The sequence below is a fragment of the Neurospora hispaniola genome (assembly GCF_033458365.1).
Source record: "Neurospora hispaniola strain FGSC 10403 chromosome Unknown B0T23scaffold_3, whole genome shotgun sequence".
Lineage (NCBI taxonomy): Eukaryota > Fungi > Ascomycota > Sordariomycetes > Sordariales > Sordariaceae > Neurospora > Neurospora hispaniola.
In genome coordinates this window covers 2,676,297-2,695,425 of record NW_026944408.1, presented here as the reverse complement: position 1 = coordinate 2,695,425, position 19,129 = coordinate 2,676,297, and the positions used below count along the sequence as shown (strand labels likewise).

The following is a 19,129-nucleotide window of genomic DNA, read 5'->3' as shown; positions in this document are numbered from 1 at the left end:
AATGAAACCTTCATCCGTAGCCAGCGAACGCCGTACGTACAACTTGCTCGAACCTAAACTGTTACACAAGAGGCCACCCCAAGTCATTTCGACGGGAACGGCCTCTCCTGACAGGGGGCCGCCCATTTCTGCACCCGCCTGCCCTGCTGATGGTGGAGGTCACTGGAGGAGGGGTTTAGGCCTGGCCCCTGTTGCAGTTCAGTTGCTTCCTTCTGTCTACCTAGGTACCGCCCCGCCTGCATCAAATAAAGTTACGGAAGGTTTAAATACACGCCGGAGCCAATCAGACGGGAGTTTCCAATCATGCCCTGGACCCCACCAAGGTTCAGCTGCCTAAACTCAAGTCCGTCCTACACGGAACAGGAACCGCGCTGCAGCACGGGACGCACAAGCCATGCCGGCGTTTCGAGATCCATGGAAGTGCTGCGGCTCTCCCTGAACTCGAACCGTTGTCTGGTCGCTTTTGTTTACTTTCAACTCCACTCTTCTTCCACCATCGCCGGTTGCAAACCGAACCGAACACTGCTTGACGACGCGAATGCTTCACTTGGTAATACCAGAGGCTCTCTTAGACTCGCATAGCTGGACAAAAGCCAAAGTTCATCCACCTGGCACGCTCAGCGTCTAGTGTATTTTGGCAAGCAGCGATCACCAACAAGCAATCCGGGGAATCGTACAGTATAGGGCGCATTCGTCTCGCTGTCCATCATCCGCCAGCCCAGCAAGCCAGTCCCAGCTACCGTCCATTGCGACCTACGTCACTTTACTCAAGTGGAAACCAGGACCATGGTGCGCGATTCCCCGTCAAAGAGTTCCATGCACGATTTCCAGAGTCCAATCGCTAACCCCGTCCCGTCTCGCGTGTCATCGTAACAGGCGACACCAACAGCAGGGCCGTACAAACCATCCCCACTGGGATCGTACGCCTCCCCAATGGGATCGGGCCCCCTTGGTGCCCCAACTACCACCAGGAATTCCCCATTCCAGCGCAGAGCCGTGTCCCCAGTGTCCCCGTCCCCACTCCGACAAGCAGCAACATCTCCATTGGCGACACCGCCTGTCAAGCAACAGCAACAATCGCTGTCGGGAGGAGGGTCTAGTGTAAGCGAGTTGACGTCCCGGTTCGCCAATAACATTGCCAACAGCAGCGGCCAGCCGACCGCGCTCCGAGCTGGGCTTGGAGCTCCTGCGCCTACGACAGCTACACCGACCAGTCAGACCCAATCCCAGGCCAGCTGGACACCTAGAGCTTCGGCATCGGCACCGACCGTAGTCAACCCGCCGCCGCCTAACCCAATGTTTCTTAACGGCGACGCGCCGCCGCCGCGGCCTCCCCAGCATCGCATTTCTCCCTTGCCTTCACCCTCGATACCACGAACGACTACCTCTGCCTCTACCATGAGCATGGGAACCGGAGGCAATGCCATGTCCCAGCTGCAGCCCTCGCAGGTGCGCACCCTGCGGGAGGGCTTCCAGATCCTGGACCGCGACAGCGACGGTGCGGTGGTCAGGGAGGATGTCATTGACATGCTAAACCAACTGGGTAGGTTCCTAGACCTGTACCTATGTCTATCTACTCTTTATCTTCTCTGATCTTCTCAACTAACCCCGGGCATCTCTGACATTCAGGTCTACCCAACAGCGCCTCCGACGTCTCCCAATTCTTCCCTCCCAACGGCCCCCAGTCAATGACCATGGCCGTCTTCTTCAACTCCATCGCCACCGCCCTCTCCAGCCTCTCCCCCAGCGGCGAACTTCTTTCCGCCTTCTCGGCCTTCGATGACGACGACAGCGGCCAGATTGACGTGGCTGAGCTGCGAGACGCCCTACTCAACACGGCGCCCGAACCAGGCGAGAGGCCCCTAACGTCGCTCGAAGTAGACAAGGTCATGGCCGGGTTCACGGGTCGCAGGGCGTTTGCTCAGAACAGCCAAAGGACGACTGGGCTGGGAGGAGTAGGCGGGGGAGGCGCCAACAAGCGTGGGGAGGTGTTCAGATACCAGGAATTTGTCAAGTTAATTCAGGGGACGGGGAACGGTGGAGAGCAAGGGTCCGAAGACTCGGGACGTGGTTGAAATCAGATGGGAGAGCGTGGTGTACCAGAAACACCGTAATGATGGGTTAATGGAAGGCTAGCTTGATGGGATAATCAATGAGGGAAAACGGAACGGAAACTGTTAATTACACCGGGTGGTGGATGGTTATGATGACGACGATGACGACGGGCTGGATAAGTCTGGTTTTATTATTGCGGGCAGGCTCTGTGATACTGGGTTTGGTAATATTGTAGTTTAGAATCAGGACAGGCAGACAGGCAGGTTGCATCGGCGTTGTCGAGTCGGGTACGTAATGAATGGATATTACTTGAACCTTGAACTGGGAAAATGGGAAAACCGAGAAAGAGCTTGCCTTGCAACCGAGGTTCATTGGTCTCAGCTGTTGAACTTGATCTCGATGCTGCTGTCTTCGGGATGGTTGCTGCTGATGTATGGTCCCATTCGTCGAGAGTTGGACGAAGGTGTTGCTTGGCAACAGAAAAAGTTGGTTGGCTGGGTTAAATTATAAGATGGTGATTGCTGGGAATTCAATGGGAATGGGGCAGACAAATGGTGAGGTTTGAGCAAGCATTAGGTGGTCAGCCTTGTCACTCGGTCTCCAATGGCATGTCATATCTGTATAGTGATAAGTGTTGGATAGAACCTTCGAGAAGGACTTTCCAAAGTGATGTTTCTTAGTCTGTCTGCTCTGAGTCCCTGTTTAACACATAGGTTTCTCTTTGGGAACTTATCATTCATCAAGCGGGGAGGGGAAAGGAGGGGGTTGACAGTGACAGTGACAGTGACAGTGACAGGGCGAGCTACATAGGAGCTAGGGGGTGCCACTTGTTCGTACCTACATAGTCTACGCTATGCCCGGTCAGGCAAGCTCAGCCCTCTCAGCCCTTTTCAACCACCCTCGATTCACCTTTCTGAGAGATCACCTTAGACAACAACAGAGCGAAACACTCCAGAAAAAAGTGATGGTGTGGTGTGTGGATAAATGAGTGCACAGCGGGTAAGCGGGAAAAGCCGTTGATGAACTTACAGCGAGACAGTGGATGCATTCGTAGGCTGTGTCATCCGCTGCCCCCTTTTTGTCTTACATCGACCAAGCCCTTTGATGTTTAGATTCGATATCCAAATTTCTGCAATCCTCCAATATCTTCTTTGCTGTTCTGGCTCTGGCTCTGGCTCTGGTTCTAGTTCTGGTTCTGGTTCTGGTTCTCGTCAATGTCTCGATCTCAATTTGATCACATCTTGTTGGGACAAGGCCCAAGTGTTGGCTAAATGATTACTACTCCAGCTGGTCTGGCGGCCATCGTAGGGCTATCTTGGCAGGATGATGGGTGGTCGAAGAATTTTTCTTGAGGAAAAGTAATAGATGGGGGGCCGGAGTGGTGAGTTGACATCCCCGAACGAGTAGAAAGTCCCAATAAAGACAAAGGCCGGCTCGATGCAGGATTAGTCTTACCAAAACGAACCAACGCTGTCAAAGCTATTGGTTGGGAGATAATGACTGTCAAGCCATCCATCACGGCCCTCTTTTTTATGCTGGTTCAGTGTCTAGCAGCCGGGCCGTGATGCGGGGGCCGGGAATATCATGATGATATATGATGTCTGGCATGGTTCTTCTGAGCATCTTTGGAAACAAAACCTAGGGAAGCACACGGCGATGACGTTGGCACTGGTTGGAAATGGTCCCCGGATGAACAAAGCGCAAGATGAACGTGAGAGGCCTTCCAACGCTCCAATTTCGTTCCTTTGGATCGCATGTACCTACAACTAATGTCCCGGCCACTGCCTCCGTGATGGAATAACTCTTTTTTTTTTCTTCTTCATTTTCTTTTTTCTTTTTCTTTTTGTTCCGTTTTCGCCCTCGGCACTTGTAACGTATGACTGGTGTTTTCTCTCTGGTCCAAGTGAAGGATTGGTTGATGTGAGGAAGGGTATAGGTGGGCCTGCCGGGACCCCTAACCAACTGACATAGCTCCGAATCGCAAATGATTTGTCTGCGGAAGCCGAGAAAATCATCCTAAACCCTTCCAATACACCAAGACGGTATCCATCCCTCTTTTATAGCGTCGGATGTGATGGGATGGATCGACCGTGCCGAAGGTGCCTAGCTCTTGTTGCTGCTTTTCGTTGGCTTCTCTTTTCCCTCTCTTGTGTGTCTGAACTGACGCCTGTCTCATCTTGTTGAAGCTGTTCGTTCATCCAGCGTGCTTTGTCATTTTGCATCAATCGTCCCATGTCGTCCCGCTTTCATCTCCATCCCAACCTCCTCGAAACCGCGGATTTCTGCAAGCTTCTCCGTATCCAACTCGGCGCGACCGCTACCCTGCCTCTTCGCCGCACATAAAAGGCACCAGAGATTCACGGCCAGGACCCCGGGCAAAGGAGCTGAGAAAGCCATTTGCTTGCTTCCCGCGCACGCGGTTTCCATCACCCTGACCTAATTCGATGTGGCCTAGGTAACACTCGGCATTTCGTGTTCCATAGTGAAAAGAAGTGGAAGGTTTTATAGGCGCTGAACCCCTAGAGAGTTCCTGTGATCTCCCCACAGTTCATCAACCGGCCCCGTACTAGTAGACGGAAGACCGTGAACATCAAGGTCAGCGAGAGTTTCCACTTTTGACTCGGGTACGCACAAGTACTTGGCACAGATAATCGCAGGGTACCAGCATAAGAAAACCCCACGTATTTTTGCCTGCATCCGGATGCCGCGATACAAGATCCGGCTTTAGTTGCAAGTCACCGCTCGCTCGGCACGCACACCACTGGGAAACTTGACATTTTGGCGGCCCCAGCCCGCATAGGTTGCTACACATATCCCGCCGGCGACCTTAACAAACCATCGGCAACCCGGTGTTAGGAAAACGCCCTTTTGCAACGGTTTGCGGTCCGGAAATCGGTAACTACTCAGTCCGGCAGTCTCAATGAGATTTTTCAGCAAGAAATCGTCCAAAAGCTCCACCTCCGCGGACAGAGTGGACGCAGATACGCGCGCCGGACGTTACGAGTCGACGCAGCCTTCTGGCACTTCAGGTCCAGGAAGTCCCTACTCGCACGCAAAGCGTTCGCACTCACAGTCGCCGCCGCCGCCGCCGCCGCCTCCCAAGAAGTCTCTAAGGCCGCCCGCGCAGGCGCAGCAACACCGATTGTCCCCCACCAAACCCGTGTTTTCGTCCCCCTCGGGCACCCGCTCGCCGTCCGCCAAAAAAACTCACAGGTCGGACAGCCAACCACGCCGGGACCATTCTCCCCCGACACCACCTCCGCACTACAACCTTCCCCCAACACCACCGTCGGGCTCAACTTCTAGATCTGCGAGTGCGCGCGATCCCACAAAACACTCGTCGTCGTCGTCATCGTCGCATCAGCCGCGCTCCTCGACCAGTTCCCGCAGCAGTTTCGGCCGCCACCCAGTCGACCCCGCCGCTGCGTCTGACAGCCGTTCCAGGTCAACATCCTTTCGTCGAAAAAAGGTCGACACAGACATCCACCCGCTGAACCTGCCTCCCGAGCAGCGCAAACGCTTTTCTGATCTGTCCGGCTTTAGTGTTCGAAATTCAATGGAGTTCGACAACAAGGAGAACGGCGCGGCTTCCGCAGCCTCGCCGCCGCCGCCGCCGCACAAGCAGCAACCGCAGGACCAGCAAGCTCAGCAGAAGCCCACACCGCCCGCTCACGGAAGCACGTTTACCGTCCCCATGTCCAACGGTGCCGATGCTGCTCAGACCAATGATGGCGAAGTTCCTACCCCTCCTCCCCATCGCTCGCAGCCTACTACCCCCGTGCAGAGCCCTGCCGAGCAGGCAGAGGGCTTCAAAAATGAGGGCAACAAATTCTTCAAGGCAAAGGATTATAACCAAGCGATTGTGCATTATACCAAGGGTGAGAAGGCGGCCAGGTTCGAGGATCAAAAAACATTATCGAGGCAGAAACTAACTTGGTCATAAAAACTACAGCCATCGTCTTGCAGCCCGAATCCGCAACATATCTAGGAAACCGTGCGGCAGCCTACATGTCCGCCGGCAAGTATAAGGATGCTCTTGAGGACTGCACTCGCGCAGCGGAGCTTGACCCGAACAACCCCAAGATTCTGTTGCGTCTGGCCCGTATCTACACCAGCCTTGGCAGACCCGAAGAGGCCATCGCCACTTTCGGCCGCATCCAACCGCCCCCTTCGGCCAAGGATATGGCTCCCGCTAGGGACATGCTAAACTATATCCAGGCCGCCCAAAAGGCTCTCCAGGAGGGCACGGCCGCTTCCATGGTTCTGCACCCCCTCGATATGGCCGAAAGGCTCCTGGGTATCGGTGCTAGCCGGCCCAGAAAGTGGGTTTTGATGCGTGGCGAGGCTCTCCTCAGGTTGGGCGATATCAACTCTCTTGGTGAGGCTCAAAACATTGCAATGTCGCTCCTCAGGAACAACAGCCAGGACCCCGAGGCTCTCGTGATTCGTGGCCGTGCGCTTTATGCTTCAGGTGAGAACGACAAGGCGATTCAGCATTTCCGCAAGGCGCTCAGCTGCGATCCCGACTTCAAGGATGCCATCAAGTGGTTGCGTATCGTTCAGAGGTTGGACCGTATGAAGGGAGAGGGCAATGACGAATACAAGGCTGGCCGTTGGCAAAACGCCCTGGAAAAATACACTGCGGCGTTGGAGATTGACCCGTCAAACAAGGGCACCAACTCCAAGATTCTTCAGAACCGCGCCTTGTGCTACACCAAGCTGAAGCAGTTTGACGAGGCCATCGCCGACTGCGAAAGAGCCATCAGCCTCGACCCTTCTTACCTCAAGGCCCGCAAGACCAAGGCCAACGCGCTTGGCTTGGCCGAGAGGTGGGAGGACTGTGTTAGGGAGTGGAAGGCACTGCAGGAGCTCGAGCCTGAAGACAGGACCATTGCTCAGGAAGTCAAGCGGGCCGAGCTTGAGCTCAAGAAGTCGCAGAGGAAAGACTACTACAAGATCCTTGGGATCGACAAGAATGCGGATGAGACCCAGATTAAGAAGGCGTACCGTAAGCTCGCCATCGTCCACCATCCCGACAAGAACCCCGGTGATGCCTCCGCCGAAGCCAGATTCAAGGATATCAGCGAAGCTTATGAGACGCTCAGTGACTCTCAGTAAGTCTCTCCCCTGCCCCTCCTGGTTGATGAGTTTGCTAACACCCCGAATAGAAAGCGCGCTAGGTACGATAGTGGTGACGACCTAGTGGACCCGTCTGATATGTTTGGCGGTGGCATGGGCGGTGGCATGGGTGGTATTGACCCCGAGATCATTATCCAGATGATGGGTGGTCAGGGTGGTCATGGCTTCGGTGGTGGTGGCTTCGGCGGCTTTGGCGGTGGCGGCTTCCCTGGAGGCGGTCGCTCCCGCGGCAGGGGAGGTTTTGGCGGCGGCGGCTTCCACTACCAATGACAAACCCAAGAAGATGGTAACGAGTACGAGGGCGACTTTGACGATGATAATGACGGGTATCTGTCCGAAGACGACGCTACCGAGCATCACGATGAGCACGAACGGACCCACAGAGCTTGGGGAAAAGGAAAAGCAGGCAACGACATGGATAGCCGAGTGGCATGGCTCAGATCATGGGGTATCTGGCTGGTCGCTGCCGTTGTGCTTTTGCCTCCCCATCTCTTGGTTTTGCTCCTTGTGTGGTACGCATGCCTAAGTCTCTTCAAAAAGTTCATGGCTGCCGTCAGACGCGGCTAGCGTACTTCCGGTATCTCAGTCAGAGAGTGACTGAGACCGCGTCTGGAGTATGCAACCCCTTGGCTCGTGCCAAATTTCAGGAAAGATGCCTGAGCGTGTAAGAAGCGATGGAGCAGAAAAAAAAAAGACGGGTGTTTTCTTTTACAAATTGGTCAAGGCATAGACTTGTTTCATTGGTTCATAACCTCACATACCCTTTCCCCGGAAAAGTTGCGCCACGCGCAACCTTCGTCTTCCACCATTGTTATGTTATCGTCTCGACCATATTTCCAGGCCGTTGTTGGGCTTTCAGTTGTCGCAATCATGCGCACGCCCATATGGTTGCCCTTATCCGGCACTGTGAGAAAGTTAGTGGCGTTGTGTGTGTCTAGGTTTCTGGATTGAGGATGTAACCGATTTTCCTTTTTACATATCGGATTGCACATAGACTGACAACTCCATATAAAAGTCTGGTGAAATAGGGCTGCTTATCATAGTTTGGTTCTTTGAGTATGCTTGAAGACGAAGCAGAAGAAGTCTTAGACACCATATATTTAGGATAGAGCCTTGAACTGGCAGCGAGTACATATGGCACATACAGCGATTATTCCTGTCGCGCAGGATTCATTGTTTCAAGCGATGCCCGGCATTCGGAAAGACCTGAACAAACGTTCGTGGCAGCCGGTCGATGAATAACACTGGTTACACTGTGTCGCTCGTTCATAATCATGGGTGAGATGACAATGTGCGTGTGGTGTGGCGCCTCTGAATCCTAACTCAAGGATCTAGACATTATCTTAGATTTTGAATAAGGTTTGAATACAGATTACCGTTCCTAGCTTGTGGTTTGCTTCAGTTTGATATCTCTTTTCTGTAGTTCCCATCTTTCTTACCATACATAGTACATGTGCATCTTGCCAAATTGACTTGGGTCGTAAATGTCAATTTGGTAATGAAAGCGGACAGCTGGGTAGTTATTATCTTCTTAAAAGGTCTCTCATCAAATCTAGGGCGGACACTGCATCCAGGGAGAGAAAAAAGAAACAGACAGAGAGATCTGTTCAGATCAAAGACGACACAAGCTCACCACAACAGGAGGCAAGTTCAATGCCGTGATTGGTTCACAAAGCCACCAAGATCTCGCGTGTCCGTTCTGGGGTCAGAATGAAGGACAAGGAACCGTGGCAGTACGAGCCGAAGGGGCAGGTACGAGCGGAAGGAGGCATGTGGTGTACGTAGCGGTGTTGGCGGGGAGCTTGGGCCCCCTGTCCGAAATTTGGAGGCCACGATTCATCTTCGGTGCCAGAGTCCCCGATCCGCACCTGCCAATCCGCCATCCGCAGAAAGACAACTTGACAACATCCCCCATCACCAATCCGACCAATATCCATCGGTCCAAACCGACGAACCCTGTGGAAGCCGCCACACCTCACTTGACACGGTCGCACCACCTTACCTTTTGTTCCCAGCCATCTCCAGCAACAAACTGGAAACAACTTCCACTCCTTTCTCCCACGGTCCAATATTAACTACTACGCTGGCCTAGACAGAGCAGAGGATCCCCGCGGCAGCTCCAACAAAAGCACCCTGCTCGGCCTCTCCCTAGCTGCAACTTGTCCTCGACATCTTTTTCTTGGGAATTGCAGCCTGACCGCCGTCCACCTCAGACACGAGCAGCTTCTCGCCACGATAGGTACTCACCATGAGTACTGATTACGCCTACGACGAGGAGGGCCACCTCTGGCCCTTCTTCGTGTTTACCCTTACGTCCATCGTCACCGTACCCATCACGTACTCGCTAATAAAATCGTCGCGGAACGACCCAGCCGCCGCTCTTAAGCGCATCCAGACAGACTACAAGCACGACCAGTCGGCGGTAGTCGACACGTTACGCAAGTCGGAGAAGCGCAAGGACGGTAGCAAGCCATGGCTAATCGCCCTCGTCATCGCCGGGTGGGCTGTCATGGGCTACATGATCTACCTCATCAAGACCACCGACGCCCCGGTACAACACCTCTGGAACCCGTATGACATCTTGGGCATCGCCGAGAGCGCCACCGAGAAGCAAATCAAGAAGACGTACAAGATGCTCTCCCTCAAGTTCCATCCCGACAAGGCCCGCCCCGACGCCTCCAAGAACGAGACCATTGACGATCTGAACCGCCGCTACGTTGAGATCTCCAAGGCATACCAGGCTCTGACGGATGAGGACGTGCGCAACAACTTTATCCAGTTCGGCAACCCCGATGGAAAGCAAGGTTTCAGCATCAACATTGCCCTTCCCAAGGCCATTGTCTCCGATGGCAATGGCAAGTACATTGTTCTGATCTACTTCGCCCTGTTTGGTGTCCTCCTCCCTTATCTGGTCGGCTCCTGGTGGTACGGCACACTTCGACGCTCCAAGGAGGGTGTTCTTATGGAGAGCGCCAACCGTTTGTTCAAGGAGTATCAGGACAACATTGACGAGGGTGGTGTAGTGGCGGCTCTCAGCAGTGGCCAGGAATTTGAAGACCTGTTCAAGGGCGACAAGGCAGACGCCGGCCTCTCCAAGATCGAGTCCAAGGTTATGGCTTCCGACGAACTTCCACCCAAAGAGAAGAAGAAGCTCGAGGACGTTGAGAGCGGCCCCCGGAGAAAGGCGCTCGCCCTTCTCTGGGCTTACCTTGGGCGCATTGAGCTCGGTGATGCTACTCTCGAGAAGGCCAAGTTCCAGGTCGCTCCTATTGCCCATGCTCTGAACAAGTCTTTCAATGCCATCGCCCTCGCCTACATGAACACTGCTCCCCTCCTCGCCTCCTACTTTGCCAGCCAGCGCCTCATCCAGGCCATCCCGCCCAAGGCTTCTCCTCTGTACCAGCTTCCACACTTCAACTCGGCCGTTGTTCGGTCTGTTGAGGGCGACTCCCGTGTCCACACCACTGTCCAGGCCTTCATGGACCAGCCTGACGCTAAGCGCCGCAGCCTTGTTGTTGGAAAGGGCCTCTTGACCGATGCTCAGTACAAGGAAACCATCGCCTATGCCAAGCAGCTCCCCTACCTCCGTGTCGCCAAGGCTTTTTTCAAGGTCACTGGCGAGAAGTTCATCATTCCCTCTTCCCTCGTCACCCTCGTTGTCAAGGGCCGCTTCGTTCCTCCCGGTAGCGAGAAGGTACCTGACGTCACCCCCATTGATCTCGAGGACATTGACCCCGCCGAAGACGATCTTGACGCCATCCTCGGCCGCAAGAAGACCAAGAAGGTCGTCGGCAAGGACGAAAAGGGCAAGCCCATCTACGAGGAGTCCGCCGAAAGCGAGGACGTTTACCCACCGCTTGCTTCCTCCCCTTACTTTGCCCGCGACCACAGCCCCAGATGGCACGTCTTCCTTACGGATTCCAAGCAAGGACGCGTGGCCGTGCCGCCTTTCACCTTTGTCAGCTTTGACAGGCCCATTTACGAGTCGGACGGCAAGACGCCGACGTTCGCCATGCAAACCATGAAGGCGCAGTTCCAGGCGCCGCCACAGGCCGGCCATTACACGTTCGTCATGCACGTGGTGTGCGACAGCTATGTCGGGTTCGACACCAAGATGGAGGTGACGCTCGTGGTGGAGGACGCGAGCCGTGCGGCCGAGATGAAGGATGAGGAGGAGATTAGCGAGCCTGAGGAGGGTGAGTTTTTCCTTGCCTCTTGCCACCATGCACCACATCCGCATAACAAAAAGCTGACCACAACTACTACAGATTCTATCGCCGGCATCATGAACGCAGCAAAGGGTGCGCCGACAAAGCAGAGGGTTGTCAAGGACGAGGAAGACTCGGATGAGGAAAGTGGGACGGATGATGATGAGGACGATGACACGAGCGACACCAACACGGATACGGAGCCTGAAAACTAAGTTTGGCTTTCTTTCGGTGTTTTCGCTTAGTCGTTCTTCATATTTTGTAAACTTTCTTTTCAACATCATCAAGAATGGGTGTACGGGTCGGTTGGTAAGGATAGGGTGGGGTGTGTGGTCTCCTCAAAAAGTGATGGAGCGGTTTTGACAGCGAAAGACAAAATCTCATTATAGTTTGGACAGTCTGTCTGGTTATTACAACTTGAAGTCTGGCAGGCTGTTTAGACTTTTACATGTGTACATAATCATCTTCTCACGGTACTGTAGCGGTTGAAAGCCAGGCGCGGATCCTCTAGATGAATGTTCGTGTGCCGCAACGCAACGCAACGCACTTAAGTACATGGGTATCATATTCTCTATTTACTTCCGTTTCGTATTTCCCATTGGTTTATCACCTTTTCCCGCCAACCCTCTTCTACTTCTTCTCAGGTCGTCCGCCGGCCAACGAACCCGATCCCACGGATCCAGCAATCCAACCACGAAACAGACAGAAGTCGAGAAGGGGGTTGTCAGGCGGCTTGGGTGGCGCCTTTTGTCAGCCCCCTTTGATTTCAAAAGTTAGGGAAATGGTCCAACCCCCAAACCGCATCACAACCCCCAAGTACGTGACCTGGTAACTGGGTATCCCATCCTATATAGAAAGATGTGCTAGTCTAGTTCTAATAGCTCTCTGTCTTTGTCGCATAATATTCTTGACTTCATTCCTTCTTGCACGGTCTTCATCCCCTCCTTGTCTTCCTCCTGCGCGCAAGTTCAAAAGGTACTTCCGAGCCACTATGCCGCTAAAATATGCAATTCTCGGCTCTACCTCTCTCCTATTTTCCTATTCCTTTGCTGAACATCGGCTACTTCCTTATCTTTTTCCTCATCCCACCCTCTTCTTAGGGGGTTGAAAAGTGCTAATCTCAATCCCAGTTCAGTCCATCCTCGTCGCGGGGCTGGCTGGCTGATAGGGTTTCACGCTGTCCTGGGCTGCTGCGCAGCGAAACGGGCAGAGTTCCACATGGTCTATCTGAATTTGCCTAGCTGTTGTTTTCCAGCCGAATTGTATTAAATCATGCGTTTAGGCGGCGACATGCATATCGGTTCCGGACGTCTTGGCCACGCTCGGGTGGTTGTTCGCAGCGGAAATTTCGGAGACGGACTGGCCGCGGGCCTTGGCGGTAAGGGCGATGAGTTCCTTAAGCATGAGGTCGCGCGTGTTCTTGCAGAGCTCGTCGACGTCGGCGGTAGTGAGGCCGGTGGTGTCGATGGGGTCGAGGACTGTGAGAGAGGCGAAATGGTTAGTATCTCGATAATACAGGGAGGATGTGAAGAAAAATGAAGGAAGGGAGAGGGAGAGGGAGGAAAGGTAGGGGTTATATTTACCCTTCATCGGAATGACTCCGGCGTTGAAGACAAAGTCCTTCACGTTAAGGACGTGGCTATAGTTGGCAACGACAACCGGCACAATGGGAACCTGAGCCTGGACAGCCAAGTGGAAAGCGCCCTTCTTGAATGGTAGCAGCTCGGGCTCCTTGGAGTAGCTCCTCGTTCCCTCGGGGAACATGTAGACGCTCTGCTGCTTCTTCTGGATCTGGTTGGCGGCGCCGGCCATAGCGGCGCGCGCGTCGGTCTTGCTAGCGCGGTCGATGAAGATGGAACCCGAGAGGGACATGAACCAGCCGAGGAAGGGGGTCTTGCGCAGCGAGCTCTTGGCCGTAACGGAGCAATACTTGGGGAACATGCAGCCCAGCATGAGCACGTCGAGCTCGGTCTGGTGGTTGCCAATAAAGACGGCGGGGCGGGTTTTGCCGAGGATGTTCTTGGGGTCGTCGATCTTGAACCGGACGCCCGTGGTCAGCGCCATGACGTACTTGAAGGAGCGGCCGACGGCCCATTGCGCGCTCTGGCCGTGACCGAGCAGGGAGAAGGCGATGGAGGTGATGACGCCGAAACCGGCGCAGAGGAGCAGCGAGAGGTAGCTGGCGAGCGAACGGGCCACGAAGGCTGCTCGGGGCAGGATGAGGGACAGCATGTAGAAGCCAATGGTGAGGGCGACGCAGCCTTCGAGGAAGTAGACCGGGTAGTAGAGAAGACTGGCCATGACAGCGGTGACTAGACACCCAACGGTCCCAGAGGTATGTTTTTATTCCGCAAGTGGGACTCGGAAGGGGTTTGCGATGCCGCTAAAACGGGGTCTGCCCTGCTCAAAGATCGGGACGTCGCGTGTGGTTGGAAAATATGACGCAGGCAAGACGGGGGGTGCTAGATAGCAGTCGGGGAAAGGGCAGTAGGATCGGATATGCGTTTTCGTCGGATCCAAGTCTGGGTCAGTATGGTTAAGAGGTCAGTTTCAGAGAAAGAAAAGACCATGACATGGTCTGCTTCCGAAGCAAGACGGGAAGGCACAAGCACAAGTAACAACAGCCGGTCGGCGGACTTACAGCGGCGCAAAGTGTGCAGCAGTCTTAGCCTTGCAGCGTGGGAAGGAACCGAGATGTCGGTTGTTGGGGAAAAAGGTATCAGGGACTTGGTTGCTGGTGAGAGAGAAAGAGGAAAAAGGCTGGCGTGACGCAGGATCTGGTGTGTAAGACTGGAGGTAGCTTCAGTTGTTTGAGAGTGACTGTGATGGATGAAAGTAGAGAGAAGCTGTATTCACGTTCACCGACAAAAGAGATACGAACAGGACGACGGCACAGGAGAGGCTGGACACACGGCACAAGCAATAAGACGAAGCAGCTGAAGCAGAAGCAACAAATGAACGACGTAGCCGATGGGATGTTGCAGTTCTGTCGCAAGCAATTCATCGGCACAGGTTGGGGATTCAAGAGTGTGGGGTTTCTGACTGACTGCTGATCATGCCGTTTGATTGGTTCATGCAAGTTCCCAGTTGCGGTGCCTGTCATGACCATGTCTGTTGAGGCTGATTTTTTTCTCTTCAGAACCCTTTGGAATCTCTTTGACCAGCTGGGCGTATGATTAGCCGGGCCCAACGAATCACACTATGTATTGTTCGCAACGGCTGAACGAACACTACGTACTCTACCAACACTGATTTCATTGCGCTCCATCAGCTATCATAGGGCCGGCCCTCCATACAACCTACCTACGAGACTGAGAATGGGGGGTGTCTTCACATGTCAGCATTTGCGTGTGTTACCGTGGTGTCACTACGAGCGGAGTTGGGCGTTCAACAGGAAATCCGTCTTTGGGGACGGGATCTGATGACATGATGCCAGGCAGGTACCAGTGGTGCCCCAGACTTGGCCAGGCCAATCCTTCTTCAGGTGCTCGACCGCGCCCAAGGAATCTGATCAATTGGGTTTAGCATGCTGCGTACCATTTGAGCAGGCCAAGGCGTTACACTGATACGACAATTACGGATGTAGGGGCCATGTATTGTAACGAAGTTTGATACCTACCACCTACAAACGCTCCCCTCGTTCCCCTGGCGTTCAAGCAAGTTCTTTCCGCCATGGCCCGCATCAGATCATTTCATTCCTATCCCTCCCCTTGCCGTCACGAGTCGCCGTCTCACAGTCGGTCACTGCCCAGACACCAACTACAGTACCTGCTAGAATAACAAACAGCGACCGCTCCGGCGTTTTGACCCCCGACTCCAACACCACCGCCGACCGCACAACATCACTTTCGTCGTCGCTTGTATTCATTCTCACCGGCGTGATCCTGTCCAGTAACGCCTTTGTCATACAGCTTAGTACACGCGCCGCCACCCAGACGACCGACCGACCACTGTGTGGTAAACTCACGTGTCGAACAATTGCGATTGCAATTGACCACTACACCCACTGCATGGTCAATTGGTGGGGGGTCCACATGATATCATGGTCTCAGTCCAGCACATGCGACTGCGATAATCAACCGCCCGTCTTCTCCAAAAGACCGCCGACATAGCCCTACTTCCAAATTGCCAATTGCCAGACAGCCGCCATGGCCCCCTACAGAGGGCGACAGCCGTCCCTCTCCTTGCGATTGCCCCAGCCGTCGGCCTCGGCTGTCCTTCCCGACCTGCCTCCCATATCGGCTCTGTTTCTGATCGACTTCGATGTCAAGGCCGGATATACCATTGTATGGAAACGATCGGTCCCCGGGCTGGAACTCGATGGCGTTGTTGAGTACAAGAGTCTTCCTTCCGGCCTCCATACCGTCACCGACGACTTGGTTTACTTTGTCCACGAAGGGGGGCATGCTGGCTTGAGCGCCTTTGTCAACGCCAGGACAGATGAGGAGGAAAACCGCCATGCCCGTATGATTGCTGTTGGGGTCTTGGTTCCGTTGGTATATGGACGGCTAGGAAGGTCATGGCGCCATGCCGACCGGCTCAAGGATATTGCTAGGTAAATAACCGTGCTGTGTGTTTCAAAAGGCTTCCAACGTCAGGGGCTAACACTGGACGACATATAGCAAACTTGTTGTCGACCGTCAACAGACACATCTGCTGGAGGACTATTGGGCTCAAAACGGGATGCAGGATGGCGCTCACCCGCCGCCACTACCGGAAGCTGCGCTGGACTCACCCGCCCTGAGCTACAAGGGGGGCCGTCCCGGGCCCGGAAAAGGCCATTCAAGAAATAGGTCTGCATCGGACGGCACCGTCTTGATGTCCTCACCTCACAGACTCTCACCTTATCACCCTGCTTGGAGTTTAACATCGCTTCTTGATACATTTGGACCCCTTATCTTTCCCATCCACCGTGCTGCCTTACTACGCAAGCGTATACTAATTTCTACTCATGCTCCCGTCCATGAAGCTTGTAATTTCGGTACGTTGTGTGGAACCCTGGGTGACTTCGGTATAATCTTGCTTACATACCTTGCTTAGTGTACAATCTCTCTGTCCTATCCAACATCCCTTTGTCAGTCTCCGATCTGGTGGATCCTGCGGCATCGACCCAACGTCTGCGACCGCTATTCAACATTGGTGTCCACGATATTGGGTATCTTCTAGAGCACCACGCGGCATTGAAGCGTCATCTCAGGGGCGACAACCTCGAAACCGACAATGATCTTGCGTGTGGTATTACTGCGGAGGAGGCTGCAACCGGATGGATTGCTTGTACAACAGATACCATCCTCACGATCAAGGATGGTCTATGGGATATGCTCATTACATTGCCGCCACCACACTCGGGCAACGCAAAGGAGCGCATGTGGCCAACTGTCGAGTGCCCCAAGGGCGTGCCAATCAAGGCTACGCAGCGAGATCTGAGGAGGTTCAAGTGGCTGAAAATGAGCCTTGCCCGGATTGACCCAACATCAATGACCACACCCCAGATTCTTCGCAGTCCATTATCTGACAGAACAAGCCAGCGGTCGGTATCAACGCCTCACGTACTCAACAGAACGCCGACAATCTCCCTGACCAGATCAACCGAGACCTCTCGACCGGTCACTGCGACATCTCAAACACCCCCTCTAACACGCGCCAACTCAGACGATGACGCCGAGCGAGTCGTGGAGCCGACTACATGGGCAGCCCTAGCCTACTCTGGGTTTATATGGTGGGCCTCGGCAGGCGAGCAAGGCCACAGTGATGAGGTCGACGAGATGGCGCACGACAACAGATTGCTTGAAGATCTTACAGGCAACGCCCCAAAGATGGCAGGACGCACACCTAGGAGGACAAGTTTTGGCACTGCCTCTTCGACCGGCAACAATATCGAAGAGGGGGGTATAACAGAATTGGACTCATCACCTACCGCCCAGCAAGACGGAGCACGGGAAACATCCGATGAGGAGCAGGCCCGCATTGAGCTTGCTATTATCGCCTACTTCCATCGTCTAACTACATCTGTGCTCTCTGTCTTGGCAGACCTCGTCGACAGTGCAGATGATGATGATCTGCTCGACCTCGACATCGACCCTAATGCGGGTGGTGAGGAAGAGTACAGGGATGATTATCACGATGTCGACGATCAGACTGGATTGCTATATAGTCAAGAGCGATCCGGAGTCCAAGGTAGTCATCGTGAAGGTGAAGGCGAAGACGACGAAGCCGAGTATGAAGGCTGTTTGCGGGGGTGGATAAGAGTCGACAGCGAAGCACTGGCACACATGGGCCTAGATGTGTGGAGCAAGAGCGACGCAGATTTTGTGAGCGAGTTGACAACGAGGTATTTTAGGAGGAGGGCGTATGTGGAGAATAAGGGTGTTGAAGTGTGTGGGTTGAAGGTTTGTTAGCCTAACCCCCTTTTCAATCTGTTCTTGTTTTTTTGTCAAGCGGGGCATCGGCGATGGGTCTCCTTTTCTTTATCTTTGATTTGGCGGACTATTGGGGTTGTATGGCGTTAAACCTTTTGGGATGGGAAAATGGGACAAAGTATTTGAAGACCGTATCATGTTACATATGTTTTGTTTCATCCGAGTTCTCGTATCGACACCCCTATAGGTTACCCAGGAAACGACGGTTTGGTAACCCGCACTCAACGCCCCAATTCAAATCCCATCAACCCTTCATTCACTCACCACCCCCCTAGGGCTAAATCTTTGCCCCCAGCGGCCCCAGCGCCCTCAACGCCTCCCTCGACCCCTCCGCCGTCTCCTTCACAATCTTCACCACCTCTCTGAACTCGGGAATCCCCGCATCCCCCATGCACTCATACATCCACGCCTCGCTCGTCGTGACCGTCACTCCCTCCTGCCTCAGCCTCGCCAGCGCTACGGGAACTTCTTCCTTGTTACAACTCGAGACCCCATCCGCAATCACGTAGATCTTGGTGTTGGGATGCTTCTTCCGCAGGGCCAAGCACGTCTGCGTCACGCAGATGTGCGATTCGATTCCCACCAGAGCAATGTGCGAGGGGATACTAGAGGGCGAGGAGGAGAACAAAGAGGCGAGAGAGGGCGTGTACATGGCAAAGAGAGTTTTGTCGAGGTCGGCAGCGACGAGAGGGTGTAGGCTGCTGCTGCCACCACCGTCTTTTTGGGTGAGAAAGGGTTGCAGTTCGGAGACGGTTTCGCCTAGTTTGGCCCGGGTCTGGGTGGTGACGTAGATAGGAATGTGAAGGGCGTGGGCGAAGCGGAGGAGTTTGGTGGTAGTTGAGACGCTGGAGATGGGATGCTTGTGAGATGGGGCTGTTAAAGTTAAGGGTGAGGAATGGGGAAACCCATTCAATGATACTTACACTTTGTCAAACTCATAGATTGCGTTGCGGAATTTCTCTTGAATGTCACATACACTATAATTTATTGTAAGAGTGAAGGAAGTTGAGATTGAGGATTGGGGTTTGTGAACCATGGACGTTGACGTACAAGAGAGCTGGCTTTTCTGGTATTAGATAAAATGGTCAGTTTAATGAAGTTTTTGAAGAGGTGAAGAGTGAAAGGGCGTTGTAGAGCGTTTGGGACAGCTTCCACATATGAACATACCGAAGGCTCTCTGTTTCGGAGTTGAGTCAGTCATGATGGATGAACGTCGTGTTTGTACAACGGGTAGATGGTGGGAAATTGCCGAGGCAGATATCGCAATGGTTGATGGTCTGTAAAGTGATTTAGGAGTTATGCTCCTAT

The 19,129-nt window shown here is 53.8% G+C and overlaps 6 protein-coding genes across 6 annotated transcripts; 4 read left to right on the top strand and 2 right to left on the bottom strand.

The window, feature by feature from the left end:
* The first annotated feature begins 684 nt into the window (after nt 1-684).
* B0T23DRAFT_117561 (uncharacterized protein) lies at nt 685-2,128 on the top strand. The gene is made up of 3 exons (XM_062831979.1): nt 685-789; nt 877-1,543; nt 1,630-2,128. Exons 1-3 carry the CDS (start codon nt 787-789, stop codon nt 2,073-2,075), a joined length of 1,116 nt encoding a protein of 371 aa, XP_062694206.1. The 5' UTR covers nt 685-786; the 3' UTR covers nt 2,076-2,128.
* A 2,736-nt stretch (nt 2,129-4,864) lies between these two features.
* B0T23DRAFT_117452 (uncharacterized protein) lies at nt 4,865-7,666 on the top strand. The gene is made up of 3 exons (XM_062831978.1): nt 4,865-5,933; nt 6,008-7,169; nt 7,224-7,666. Exons 1-3 carry the CDS (start codon nt 4,976-4,978, stop codon nt 7,462-7,464), a joined length of 2,361 nt encoding a protein of 786 aa, XP_062694205.1. The 5' UTR covers nt 4,865-4,975; the 3' UTR covers nt 7,465-7,666.
* Nucleotides 7,667-9,355: 1,689 nt separating this feature from the next.
* Nucleotides 9,356-11,765, top strand: B0T23DRAFT_117424 (Sec63 Brl domain-containing protein). Its single transcript, XM_062831976.1, has one exon. The coding sequence runs from the start codon at nt 9,443-9,445 to the stop codon at nt 11,615-11,617; it is 2,175 nt and encodes a 724-aa protein (XP_062694204.1). The 5' UTR covers nt 9,356-9,442; the 3' UTR covers nt 11,618-11,765.
* A 692-nt stretch (nt 11,766-12,457) lies between these two features.
* B0T23DRAFT_117428 (acyltransferase-domain-containing protein) lies at nt 12,458-13,912 on the bottom strand. The gene is made up of 2 exons (XM_062831977.1): nt 12,986-13,912; nt 12,458-12,880 (listed from the first exon to the last, which is right to left on the bottom strand). The coding sequence occupies exons 1-2, from the start codon at nt 13,701-13,703 to the stop codon at nt 12,681-12,683; spliced, it is 918 nt and encodes a 305-aa protein (XP_062694203.1). The 5' UTR covers nt 13,704-13,912; the 3' UTR covers nt 12,458-12,680.
* A 1,518-nt stretch (nt 13,913-15,430) lies between these two features.
* Nucleotides 15,431-17,949, top strand: B0T23DRAFT_117261 (uncharacterized protein). The gene is made up of 3 exons (XM_062831975.1): nt 15,431-15,957; nt 16,025-16,383; nt 16,443-17,949. Exons 1-3 carry the CDS (start codon nt 15,551-15,553, stop codon nt 17,798-17,800), a joined length of 2,124 nt encoding a protein of 707 aa, XP_062694202.1. The 5' UTR covers nt 15,431-15,550; the 3' UTR covers nt 17,801-17,949.
* Nucleotides 17,950-18,098: 149 nt separating this feature from the next.
* B0T23DRAFT_403604 (Isochorismatase-like protein) lies at nt 18,099-19,022 on the bottom strand (the record flags this gene model as incomplete). The annotated part of the gene is made up of 3 exons (XM_062838798.1): nt 18,099-18,666; nt 18,745-18,781; nt 18,989-19,022. 3 exons carry the CDS (start codon nt 19,020-19,022, stop codon nt 18,099-18,101), a joined length of 639 nt encoding a protein of 212 aa, XP_062694201.1.
* Between the last annotated feature and the right edge of the window lie 107 nt (nt 19,023-19,129).